Here is a 13,953-nt window from a genome sequence, read left to right as displayed (position 1 = left end):
AGAAGTAAGACTTAGTGTAATATATAATCCTGGAGCAGCTAGTAACAGGAAGAAACCATAACCTGAGAAATGCTAGAGCAGGTACTGGAAGCAGACACATCACACTGTGCTCAAAGGTGCTTCAAGTGGCAAACAAACTTCTGCACCTTTTCTACAAAGGGAGTTTTGAAACATAAAAAATGCATGTACCAAAGCTCAAGAGAAGATCCTCTCACTTTTTTTCCTCTACTCCTCCTAAAAGCACTTCCCTGGTCATTGGTTTGTAGGTCTTCTATAAGCTTGGTGGAAGTTTAAAACACCATTTCATGTAAGGGCAAATTTGGCAAAGCCCATGGATACGACATGTGAAGTTTTTAGAGCATGGTAGAGAGACAAGAGATGAGGAATAGGAAGATAGAAAACCTAAAGCGGAGTAAAAGGGAAAATGTAGCAAATTCTTAGGTCCTAAAAGTTGGTATGTTAAGAATGAGAACTGAGGGATTTTCAGAAAACAGCTCTGCACTGTTCCAAGTGCTATATCCATAGAAAGAAAGAGTAAGTTTAAAATATTCCTTTCAAATACTCCATCTAAGCAGCTGTACAGCCTCAGAGGAAAGTAAGGAGACTTTGGGGGGCTGCTTAAAATTTACACACTGAGCAGCGCTGTTCTTGAAGGGTCTTTCTGATACCCTTTGACAGTAGTAGATCCTCTGCACTGTGTTTGATTAAAAGGATAAAACCGGAGCAGCTCTTAAACAATACTTCCAAGCCCAGCCAACATAAATTCATGGGCAGATGCATGACAAGCAGAAGGCTAAAGAAGTTGCATTATTTTTCAAGTAAATATTCTTATAACTTTTTTTATGTTTAACCATGAAGAGATACTTCCTTCCCTGCCTCGAGACCTTTTCTTGACTGAAACGTCACTTCAAATTCCCAGTAACACACAGCAGATGATTCCTTGAGTGCCTTTAACTTTGGCGAGTTTACATCTTTCCCACCTCCCTAAACTTCTGTCTTTGCAAACACAAAAGACAGAGCATTGTCCCCAACAAAATCTGGCAACATTTACTGCTTAAAGTCTTGGTCTACTTTCTCCTCCATAGCTTCTTACTTCTTACTCTCAAGGCCCCTCACTTTTCTGGCTTTTTTCCTCAGATACTCTCCTTCTCAGCAATTCCCCCAAAATTCCTAGAGAAACCAAATTCCTGATCCCACCATGGAGTGCTCACCATCTCCCAGAGACCCAAACTCTAAAATATGAGGTACAATTGCCATCTTTATCAGAACTAGACACTTAAATTTGCTACTTTGAGCCTTTGTTCATTTCCACACAGTTCAATTTTTGTTTTGTGTTTGTCTTTGGGGGTGTTCTAATAATTTTTCAAGCTACTGTATTACCCTGTACCACAACACATCTTTTCAATTTCTATTTCAGAGTTGTTTGATTTTCCTCCTTGTTGGTTGGCAAGCCGTTACCAAAGAACAGGACTAAGGCAAGTGGTATAATGAGTGCACACATAAGCAATGTGCACATACACATTAGTGCTACTCACTTCAGAAATTGCCTTACCTTATATCTAATTTTTAACATGACCTATAGACACTTCTACCAGCACAAGGAATTGCTTTTATTCTTTTTTTCTTAAGAAAAGACAAAGCAGAAATATGAAACATTAAAACTCTCAAGCCAGTCTTAACTTTACCTAGGTACTAACAAAAAAATTCTATCTATCTTTTTTATCCTGGCCTCAGTCTATTCTGGGGTTTGACCTGGGGTGATGAATGGTCACCAAAAAAAAAAAAAAAATCCAAACCTTCTCTGCTGAATTACCTTCTGCTGTCCTTTGCTTTTACAACATGCCACTCCACCTGCTATGCTGATATGAAAAATAACTCCACCAGGATCTGAGTGCAACCGAGAGAGAGCAGTCTGCCTGAACTTTCAGAGAACATTGAGGAAAGAAAAAGTCTTTTAAATTTATTCATTTCAAAAAGGTAATAATTCAAATTTGTCCCAGAAAATAAAGGAAGCATGAGTCTGAGTAAAGAGGTAAAGATGACCCACTGAGAACAACCATTAACCTGTGGACCCAGCCTTGTCTCTGCCATGAACCAGAGCACAAAACGAGCCAGGTAGAGGAAGCACTACAGGCTGGGTGAGCCTACACACTTTCACCATTTAAAATAGAGGTGATATTTAACTCACATGGATCAGTGTAAGTTTGCAACCATACACCATGGCAAAAGCATCCATAAACAAACAGAATCTCTGTAACAGAATTCATGTAATATCACAGACTTAAACAAGGAACTTACTTCAAGAGTTAGGTGCTATGGTATGCAGTGGCAGATGCTTATTGGATCATCCTACCACAAGAAAAAGGATCAAAAGGAGGGCTTTTGGAAGAAATTAGCATTTTTTTAAAATCCTCTTATCACCAAGCCAAAAGTCAGCAGTCAGTTTGACCAAATCCAAGGGCAGGTGTAAGGTGGTGCCTCTATGCTCTTCATTCCAGGGCATCCTCAAACCCTACTAAGAGAAGACAAGTTCTAATAGCTCAGAGGACCAGAAAATTCGAGGTAGATCATGTCAAAGTTTAAATAGTTTAGTGGTAGTCCAGTTCTTGGCCCCTCAATTCAGGAAGAAAACTGAGGGGCTGGAGTGAGTCCAGAGAAGGCAACAGAGCTGCTGAATGGTCTGGAGCACAAGTTTTATAAGTGGCTGAGGGAGCTTGTTGGGGGTGTTCAGCATGGAGAAAAGGAGGCTCAGGGGTCACTATCACTCTCTACAACTCCCTGACAGGAGGCTGTAGCCATGTGGGGGTCAGTCTCCTGTCCCTGGCAGCCAGCGACAGGACAAGAGGAAATACTCCCAAACTACGCCAAGGGAAGTTCAGGTTGGTCATCAAGAAGAATTTCTTCCAGAAAGAGTGATTAGACATTGGAATGGGCTGCCCAGGGAGGTGGTGGAGTCACAATCCCTGAAGGTGTTTAAGGAAGACTGGACGTGGCACTCAGTGCTGTGGCCTGGTTGATAAGGGGGTGTTTGGTCATGGATTGGACTCAATGATCTCAAACATCTTTTCCAACATGACTGAGCCTATGAAGTGACAGATCCAGAACGAATTGAGTTCCCCTCCTTTCTTCTGTCCACCTTTCCCTTTCTCTCCCTACCCCATATGAGCTCACCCTCAGTGACAGCACATGCTGCTAGGAGCCACTGCCTCCTCACCCTTCTGAGCCATCATCCAGGCTAACAGTGATAACCAAAACCATGTTGGTAACAGGTCAACCACCACAGCATCAGTCATAATCTAAATGAGCTCTTCATGAGATATGCATAATCTGTGTGTTTACAATGCCTCACCTATGAGAAATACAAAACATAGTCAGGGTCCCCCAACCCAGAGGAAGGCCTGAAGGTGTGCCTTTGGCAGGATTACACGAAGGAAAAGAATCCCAGACTGTTGTTCTTACCTCAGTCACTGATTCTGCCTACTCTAGCTGCTTTGTTTTGGACAGAAGAGGGAATTAATAAATTAGGACAGAAGTAGAGTCTTATTTCTTTAATTAACTGGCAGCACATTCCTTGACCGATGTTTTCTAAAAAACAAATGTCTAAACTGTAGATAAATCACAAAAATAGAAGAGTTATTTGCCTTACTTTTCTTCCGCCAGAAAACAAAAACAAAATCAGACAACTACTGGGTCAGTTTCAAGCCAATTACTCCAATTAATAGGGTTTTTACTCTTTCTTGAAATAAGCAGATTCTAATGTAAATGAAGCCTAAAACAGAAGGACAAATAAAAACGGGGTGGTTTTCTCATCTATCAGATCCATACATTAAAGCTAGAGGGGGAAAAAAACCCACAGCATAAAAAAGACCCCCTAAACAACAAAAGTCCCCACCACTCTTGCCTCTGTCCCATCTTGGATCCACAACTATGGACAAAATTGGTAACACATGGGAAATAGCAAGTATAATGCATCCACTAGCCCTTTTAGGGAAAACAATAAACAGATGTAATAAAAAAACATTGCAAATAAGGGAAATAAAAGTTTACTATGACCAGTTTTTAAAAATCCCATGACTGAGGATTCCTAAAAAAATTCGAACTAGACAAGAATTAAAAAGAGTATGTTGAAGATCATTAAAGTATATTTGAACAACAAAATTATTACTCCCCAGAAGGAAGAGTATCTTCCACCTACATACAAAAATAGATACACACACATCTCCTTAATTTGTATTTAATTTACATTCATTCTGAACAGCAGTGAGAACAGAATGAAGGATGTGTTGTCTGCAGACTGAATAAAAAAACCCCCAGCAATTTAATTTTGAAATACACAGCGAGGAAACAAAACAAACCCACATAGCAAATGAAACCAACAGGCAGAAATCTCTCAAGCATGGTGGATAATGCTCCATTTGTTCCATTCCATATCCAGAAAAAACACAGATCAAAGAATATTCCAGACTGCTGATTTTTATCTTCCCGGCAACTGGAATCATTTGAGCCATTTGGCAAAAGTAGATGATGAAAGTTGTAACACTTCCTGAAACTGCCAAATGCCACAAGAAAAGCTTTGGGTATCTGCCACTAATCTGAAATGCTCTGGTAGAAGCTGCTAACTCCATCAGTCCACTTAAGAGGATTTCTAAATGCCCAAAATGTTTATAACTGAAAGAGGAAAAATGGGCTGATTACTTCCAAGCCAAGCTCAATATTACAAGTCACAATCAGCAAGAAGTTGGTCACAGTTCCATCTGTCTGAAAGAAGATGACGAAGAAAACAGAATCCACAACAAAAATTCTGCCATGAAAAGGCCATGAGAAAAAGCATCCACGGAGTCTGGGTTGAAGGGAACCGTGATGACAATGACACAGTACATCACTACACCTTCGTATAATTTTATCAGTGATGCCAGACTACAGCTACAGAGATTAGAGACCAGTCATGGCTGAGGAAAAAGCTAACTATCCTGATCATCTTTAAAGCTGCTCTGTGTTTAGGGAGCTGGAGTCAAGCACAATGAGAGACAGCACAGGAGAATGACCAGGCCTGCTGCTGTGCCCTCAAAATTTCACCATGTTCTAATCCAGGTGGAATGGAGGAATTAGGCAAATTGCTAAAGCAGGTGTAGAACCACACATCTCTCCCAATGCCCCAAGATGTCTGCTATGCAGCCAAAGTCCCACAGGCTGAAAAAGGCTGTAGCATCAGCCAAGACCATCTCCTCCTTTCCAGGTAAAAACCAAAACAGCAGCAGAACAGGTAAGGTTGTGAGGAAGCTGGAGAAAAGTGAGAGAGGAGTGAAAGGAGCAAGGAGGAATTTGTTGCTGATAAGAAAGAATTACTTGCAGTATGGGAATGTCTTCTCTCTACAAAGGAGCAAAAACAGAGGAGGAGAAACACCACCAGACAGACCTTTGTATTTATTTAAGAAAACAAAAAACAAACCAAACAATCAGAGATGATTGAACTAACAGTGTTTTCAAATCCCATTTTGGATGGATGTGAGAGAAAGGCTCATGAGCTCGGACTTCTGCCCAGAGTAATGGTGTATTCAGGGAAGCAAAAGAGCCATCAGCCTAGTCCAGTCCTATACTCCAAATGTGAGAGCTTGTGTAGATGTTAAACCTAAATTGTAAGCACAAACTTGGTCCAGAATCATATTGCTGGCTTCTTTTAAGTTGTATTGGACTGAGTGCACAAAAAAAGGGAGTTTCTTATTCTGCATTTTTAATTGCTGAATTAAAACAGAGACTACACTGTTTTATCTTGCTAAATTCTATATATTCCTTCAAGCTGTAAAACATGACGGGTGGGATTTTAAGGATGCTGGGAAATTGTGGTTGCAAGACTAGAAATTGCTGAAAAGAGATTAAAAGGGTGATGATACATCAGTAGCAAAAACTAGAACAAGATTTTATTTGCCTAAGTTTTAAGTAGATGTGCTATTGCCCCTTCACAATTTTATTTCAAACAAAAGGTCTATATGGAAACTAGGAAAACGCAAATCTGGAGAGACTTCAAAGAGAGAACATGATAACGTCAGGGGTATTTACACTGACAGCAGCATTATGGGATTCACAGTATTTTTAAATTAAGGACATGGCTCAATAATTGCCAGTCCTGTGCACTTACATATTCTAATTGAAATTTTACATTCTGACATAAACTACAAATCCTAAATATAGACAGTGTGGTCTTTTCTTTGGAACTTGCTACTCAAATACATCAATTATGGCAATTTAATTGGACATGCTTTTATTTTATTAAAAATAGCTGTTCGAAGACTTCAAGCCAGCCAGTTCAGTACTGTCAATGGCAAATGATAAAACATTTCAAATTACTTGTGTTACCTTTAAGGAATGCAGTAATTTTCGAGAGCCAAACAGAACATATAATCTAAGTGATTACTTAGCTTATCTACTAAAACACTGTACATAGCTGTCTGATGATTTACTCTTTCATTATTCCATTAATGGAATCAGCTAATAAAACATGAACGCGGAGCCCAAATATTTTGGACAGTCACCAAAGTCCCATGGCGGCTTTATTTCCCAAAATAAAGACTTGACTCCTTGCACGACAGCAGATATGACTTAAACTGGGAGAAAAGAGTTTCTAATTGATTTAACACGGCCAGCCCCAAACCCTCAGCATTTTTGCTCCTTCCTCCTGTCTTTTTTAAAGTTGTTTCATGCAGGTAACTCGGGGAACATAAAAAGAACAGCAGAAGCAAGGCACACTTGATACCACTCCACAAGATGAAGAGACCTGCTTGCTGGAGCAATGCACTTGTTTAAACACAGAGAGGTGGGGAGAGAGGCCAGCAATGAAGGATGTGTACCAATTATGTTTCCACACAGAATCCCACTGAGAGCAATAGTGCAAGAATCCCATTCATTTTGTTGGGATTCATTTATTTCCGAATGTTAAAAGTTACTGCAGCACATAATGTAGCCACAGTAATAACATCACTAGGGTCCACTGGCCATTGTAGTTTGGATCATTGTGAAAGACATTTTTTATTACCAAAAAAACCCCCAACAAAACCCAAGCCTCAAAAGTGGGTGGAAGGACACCAGTATTTAAAGAGATGTGCTGTATAATGTCTGCCACTGAAACCCTTGAAACAGGAAAACCAAAAACTCTTCAAATTAAGATACGAATGCTGTTAGAAAGTTTCAAAATGGAATTAATGGACTGGGGGAGGAAAACATTCTGGCAAAGCACTGATACAGCAAAACACTGGGAAAACTTAAAGTGTACAAGCAAGCCTCCTGAAATCAGAGGGGGGAAGATTTGAAGGTAAAGACATGCCCATGCTTAAATACTCCTCTGTTAATGTGTTAAGAGTCATCTGCTAATTGTTTTTACAAATAAATCTGAATGAAATTTCAGAGAACCCTTTTAAATTTCTTGTGAATTTAAAAGCCTCCCCTACCTTATACTAGGGCCTAGAGAATAGAATCTGGAAAGAAAATTTCAAAATTTGTTCTAATTTTTAGATTTACATTTGGTGATTTGTGTTAAGCATTATTTCATAAAACACATAACTGAAGATCTTTCTAGCAAGCAATGGCACAGAATTGGGGATGAAGTGGTCTCCAAAAGGTCCACACCAGTATTTCTCAATCTCTTTAAATCTAAAGCTCCCCTGAGCCTCTCTGAAAAAAAAACGAGTGGCTGTTTTGAGCAGTGTCACCATAACTCATCTCTGGCCCACTCCAAATCAGGTCTGTCTTTGAACATCTTTATTTTTTTCCCCAATTTGCATCTCTACATCTTGCTGCTTGTTTTTGTTTGGATGACATTTCTTGCCACTGCTTATGACATCCCATGGTCCACTGATTGAGATACACAGATTTAGTCCATCTTACTGCCTAATATGTGACCAGCCATAAACAGGCAGCTGTTTTTACATTTCTCCAGTGGCAGAGATGCCACAATCTCTCCAGCCAAACTATCACAGAGGTACAAATACCTCAGCTTGGGAAAGATTTTCCTAATGCTAACTTAAACCTTACAGCAATACGGTCCTGTTACTTTTTGTCCTAATTACAATGATTTTATGATTATTTACTATAATCTCCATTCTCCTGAAAACTGTGCGAAGGCACATGGAAAACAAAGAGGTGATTGGTGAGAGCCAGCGTGGCTTCACCAGGGGCAAATCATGCCTGGCCAATTTTGGTGGCTTTCCCTGGTGGACAGGGGCACCTTGTCTACCTGGACTAGCGCCAAGCATTTGGCACTGTCACATGTGACACCCCTGTCTCTGGAGAGACATGGATATGATGGATGAACTTCAGCAGGTTTCCCATGCAACTGGAAGTATACAAACTGACACCAAGCAAAAAGAGGAGCAATAAACATTGGCAAGCAAAAATAAATGTTCATTTAGAACATCAATATTCAATAAGAATAAATGCCAAATTCTAGAAGTCTTTACATCTATCTACTGCTTCCTTCTTAGCCACAAGGCCTGTCAGAGAAGAAAATTAGATTGTTTTGACATAATTTGGTCTCGAAAAATCTGTGTTAGCTCTTACAACTGGCATATACAATTTGAGATGTCAAAAGATTTATATCATTGGAAAGGTAGGGCAAATAATTGAAGCTCTGATGGGCCTAACAAGACTGCTGTAATAAAGAAATCACTCAAAGGAACTCCGTTCAGCAGAGCAAGCCGTCAAAGCTGCAGCTAATACTCAGCCAACTTGCTAAAAGAGAATTACTTCTACTCCAAATTTATGCACTCGGTATTGAGGAAAGCATGAACTAAATGTATGGAACACAATATAAATCTCAGAAGAAAAGAAATTCCCTTCCTTCCGACGTTGCTCTTTTGGTGTAGCAAATTTGGTGACTGGCAGTACGTTTTAATCCAAATACGCGCACTTCCGAAATTACAGATACATCTCGCTCCCCCAGCGACTTTATAACATGTTGCTAGGTAACAGTGCATACAAGTCAGGTTTCAAGACCTTTAGTAAGTCACCATAAAATAACTGCATAGGCCTTTTGCATGAATAATGTACACTTGTATCTTTTCTCTGATGCCAATAGATCAGACACTGAAAACATGACCGTCCGCCAAACTGGGAACAGTTTCCCATCAACTGCTACATGAAAAGCTGCACACCAAATTGTTGCATGTTCTCTCAGTGTCCAGGCTTTCCCCACTCTCCTGCACTCTGCTCTCATTGCTGCTACACGCAGCCATCATGAGCACCACCCTCCCCAGGCCAGCCCTGATGACGCGCAGAGCCTCTTCATGCACAGCAACCCAAATTTAAGATCGACATCGGAACAACAGCATGTGTGGGACAGCTGTTTGACAGTGCAAGATGGATTTCATATCAAGTCCAAATTTGAAACTCAAGTACAGAAATGTACAAGCAAATCAAAACAGACTCATCCTGCCCGCTTTTTGTCAGTCAGAGCAATAATTTATATTGACAGATTATTTAATTTTTTTTCAGGGGTAAGTCCTGTGGCTTCTTCCAACCAACACAGCAAACCATCTGTGCCAGCCCAATTCACCTCCTGCTTGCCCTCAGCTGTTTTCTCTTTTTCTGGCTGGCTTCATGAAGCCTCAGTCTTGATTTCTTGTATTAATCCATTCTATTCCATTCCTCACTGAACTGTGATCCCAAAGGTAGAAAGATCTGGGAAGATGAGGAGAGAAGGATTTTCCTAAACAAATGGCTGTGTTTTCACCAAGGCTGGGCATTAAGACAGAGCTATTTCCTTAGTTTACCTGACAACAAAATTTGCTCAAATATAACTTACTTTCCATTTAAAGAAGAAAGCTGACATTATTTTCTATTGAAAAGGTTACCTTCTGTCTCCAATGTCTAAAACTTCCCATAAGGATTGAGATCTCCTTGTGAAACAGAAGTTTCTTGCGTGACATTTTTCCTGACTTCTTTCTCTTCAAAAATTCAAGGCCAATTTTGAAAACATTTGGCATAGAACACCTCCCCAGCATATCAACTGTTCTGAACTATTCAGTCAAATCAATAAAAGAGCACATAAAATATAACAGATCCACCCTAAACACATCCTACACTTCAGTCTCACATATGAATACCATTCTTAAAGCAATAATCTAACAGTGAGAAAACACTAAACACATGCTTGGCATTAGATATGGAGTTCAATTAAAATAGTAATAATAATAATTAAAAAAAGAAAAGCTGTACATGAATCTCTAGGACAACTCTTCTTTTAAAAGTGTTAACAACAAAACCCAAAAGCAGTAACATTCACACTTCACATGTATTTACTACATAGACCTCAAATACTATTTGGAAAGGAAGGTGACCAATACTTTATTGGTCCTTTTTAACAGATGGGTAAAGGCAGAGAACTTAAGAACTGAATTTTTGAACATGCTGGACACCTTGGTGACCCTCAGTGATTTCAGACTAGAACTACAGGTATTCAGCATGCCTGGAAAACACACCACAAGAGATTTGCCAAGGTAAACGCTAATGAACATGAAAGCCTGGATAAACAGTTCTCACTCCTAATCCCAGCAATTAAACAGCAAACCCCCTCTCTTCTCACTGCTTCCCCTCTGCCCTCCACCATACACCTCTTCTATCAAAAGAAACAAGGAATTATAAGTTAAGAAGGTACAATTTTTTCTCCTTGCAATTCCATGACTTAACAAACCCAAGACAAAGTGTCTCTTAGCTCCTAAAGGAGCAGTCAATGCTGCTGCTCAATTACCTGACAGCTTCATAAGAAAATCTGATGCCATCTTGACAGAGATATCTTGGCTGAATAGTGCTGATGCTGTATTGGCCACAAAGTCAGAGGAGTCTTTCAGCTTTGTGTTGTTGGGGGCTCTGTCAACAGTGCTAAGAGCAAAAGGTGCAGCTGAGGCGCCAGTGTCATCTTTGGGCTCTTCTTTCACCAGCAAAGGTGGAACCCCCCCACCAGGCTGCCCAGCCACATCAGGTGTTTTGGATACAGTGAGGTCAGGCCCTGCTCCTTCCCTCTGTGGTCCCGGGCAGGAGTCACTGTTTAGCTGTGGTGACCCCTTCACCTCAGTTTCTGGCATTTCCTCCTTCACTTTAGACTCTGTCCTGAGGAAATGTTGATGGCAACGCATGTGGAGTTTCAGGCTGAAGTGGCGGGAGGACGTAAAAGGGCATAGCTGGCATTGGAAGGTCTCACCCCTGTCTTGGTGCTGATGAACCTGGTTCAAGAGGTGAAAGATAAAAGCATATATTAAGCCAAGCAGATTAATAGCATTGTAGAAATCTCAACTCTGCATTTCTCACACCATTTAAAAAAAAAGAAAATATTAACTAATGAGTGAACTCTTCATTCTGAGCACTTGGAAAGTGGTCGGACACCAAGAACAGTAGGATTCTTTCACACAAGTTAAAGAACATAAACATCAGACTCAAGTGAAAACAAAAAAATCAGGAACATCTGTTTCTGCAGCTTGGAAATCATGAAGTCTGCTTTGGATCAAACATCCCTTACAACCAGATCCTGATGACCTGTCAGTGCATAAAGACTTCCAAGCTATAACTAATAGCTTCCTTGATTAAAAAACAAACATAACTCTGTGCAACCTAACTAATAAAAATTGTTCAGAGCAACCCAGCAAAAAAAAAAAAACAACCCAACCAGTACAGCAATGTCCATCATTGATTTATGTATCATTAGAGTAAAAACACAGCACCTGGCAATACTGAGGAGCTATTGAAACAGTTTGCTGCAAATTAATTCTGCCAGAAAATAAACAGCTCTTCTATGATAAAATGGAAGCACGAGAGATGGTGTCTGCCATCTCTCTCTGTCTAGTTTATCAGTCAATTAAGGATCACAGTTAATCTTACTGCCCTCATATTTTGACTACAGGCTCTTTGTCACAGAGCCTGCATGCTCCAGTATGAATACAATGCCTGGTATCCTCAGGCTTGATCCTGATTACCTTTTAAAGGGAACTCCATCCATCTGTATGTAATGGCTCACATATTATATGAACAGACACACTCATTAAACTATATAAGCTATATACATATAATTACACAATGTCTTGCTTCATACAGTACTCATTAAAGGGAAGGAACAACTGAGCCCAGCATAATAACAGCAGGGCTGTTGAAAAATCTTTTCGCTATGGCTTTACAAATAAATTTTAAATCCTGACAGCAGCACTCCAGGCTACTCCCGGCAAAAAAGCTGGCAAATGCATACATTTGCTCCTTACTAATAGATGAACATGTGATCAGGGCACACTGGCACCAGCTGAGCTCCACACATTCGCTTTCACTTGTGACTCAAGTTGGTTGGAAACATTTCAGTGAGACAGATTTTTGTTGGAAAATGGCAATTTGTTGAATGCAAAATATTTCACCTGAAACATGGAGAGGTTTGATGAACTCTTGGCAGACAAGGTGTGATTCCCCTACCCTACTGAATGGCACTCTTCCTTCTCCCTGCTACCTGGGCTTGGCTCAGAAGCAGCCAGCTGTGCCAGGGATCCAAGGCTTCCTGCTACAGCTTGGGAGTCCAAAAGCCCTGAGGGCAGCAGATCTACTGAGGGAACTTGGAAAACCTAGCTTTAGCTAAGGCTTTCAGCACCTTCCAGTCTCCTGCAGAGCTGAGATCTAGATCCTGAGGGCCCTGGTGCAGACACTGCAGAGCTCCAGGGTAACGGCAGCATCTCCCAAACAGGGCTCTGGAAGAATTCAGGCTGGACTCTCCTGTGGCTGTAGACTTGGCCTGATTAATTTCCTATATAGTAAGAAGAATTCAGTCACAAGCTCAGATCCAGGATTTCCAGCTCTACACAATCCCTCAACTCAGGTCTGCTAAAATGTGAAGCTGGGAGATGTCCCTCTTTTTGTACATTTTGCATTCAGTGAAGACACATTTCACCAGTGCTGTGTAGCTTTTCATTCAGTGGTTCTTTGGGGGCTCTGGAGGTGCTAGACAGATAGCAAGAGAGAATTTCTCTTGACCAGAATGAAATTCTCAATACTGTATAAGCATGACATTTACACACAAAGCAATTCTGGAATCTTATAATTGCACCTGACAATGACCAAAAAAAAAAAAAACGAAAGTAGCTAATGCTAACCTAACACAGATTTAAAGTAATCTTGCAGAAGAATAGCAGCACAATAAATTCTAAATATTAGTAGCAGTTTACAATGAAAATGCCAAGCAGATTGCCTTTCTACACTACTGGAAGTAGGACGGTCTGTGAGCACAGCAGTGTGTAAGCACTCTTCACAGAGAACACCAAGATGTACTCAGGGCAGCGAGCACCCTCACCATGGCAACTTTATCTCTTACACCCACAGATTCTGTGTGCCAGGGTTTCTCTCCAGGATCCCCTTCAATCAACATGTCCCTGCCTATGTATTTAACCACATCTTCCAGAGGCCCCTATCACATCCATCAATACGATGCCTTCAGAAGGCTGTCACTGCTGCAGGCGGGTGACAAAGCCTGTGTGGGAGCCCACCTTCTCTCCCTGGGAGTATGGCATGCCACCCCTACAATATCTTTTGAGAATGGATGAAAATAGGAGCCACTGATTCATCTGATTTGGATTTTTTTCTCCTGCCCAAAGACAGTAAATTCATCACCAATGGATTTCTCATAAAATAAAGAACGTTTATAACTCATAGCCAAGAAATGACAGAGTTCAAACCCAAACATTTTGAGTATTGAAAGGAAAAATTTTAGATCTAGAAAAAGAAAAAAAACCCATTAAGCCAAATATTTACCCCCAAATGTCCAGAGTCTATTCCCACCAGAAGATTTTAACTTCTATTTTCAAAAATAAATAATAATAATTTAAAAATCTGAACACTAGAGCAATTTCAGCTTTGCTTTAAAGGAAAAGCTGTCCCTTATTTGCCCATTCAACAGCAGCTAAAAAAGCCAAGAATTGCCACTCTTTGCCATTTGGGGGG

The 13,953-nt window shown here is 40.4% G+C and overlaps 1 protein-coding gene across 5 annotated transcripts in view; it reads right to left on the bottom strand.

Moving 5' to 3' along the window:
* ZNF827 (zinc finger protein 827) overlaps positions 1–13,953 on the bottom strand; it is a 98,290-nt gene that overhangs the window by 47,570 nt on the left and 36,767 nt on the right. For all 5 annotated transcript variants that reach the window (XR_001865224.1, XM_017744233.1, XM_017744234.1 and 2 more), the window contains one exon: positions 10,739–11,210. Coding sequence is in view for 4 of the 5 variants with exons in the window: in XM_017744233.1 (XP_017599722.1) it covers positions 10,739–11,210 (472 nt within the window). In the remaining variant the exon portion in view is untranslated. The remainder of the gene's footprint in view (positions 1–10,738; positions 11,211–13,953) is intronic.

The sequence above is a fragment of the Corvus brachyrhynchos genome, unplaced genomic scaffold (assembly GCF_000691975.1).
Source record: "Corvus brachyrhynchos isolate BGI_N302 unplaced genomic scaffold, ASM69197v1 scaffold229, whole genome shotgun sequence".
In the NCBI taxonomy this organism is placed as follows: Eukaryota; Metazoa; Chordata; class Aves; order Passeriformes; family Corvidae; genus Corvus; species Corvus brachyrhynchos.
Note: the sequence above shows the minus strand (reverse complement) of the source record. Positions and strands in the feature narration are given on the sequence as shown.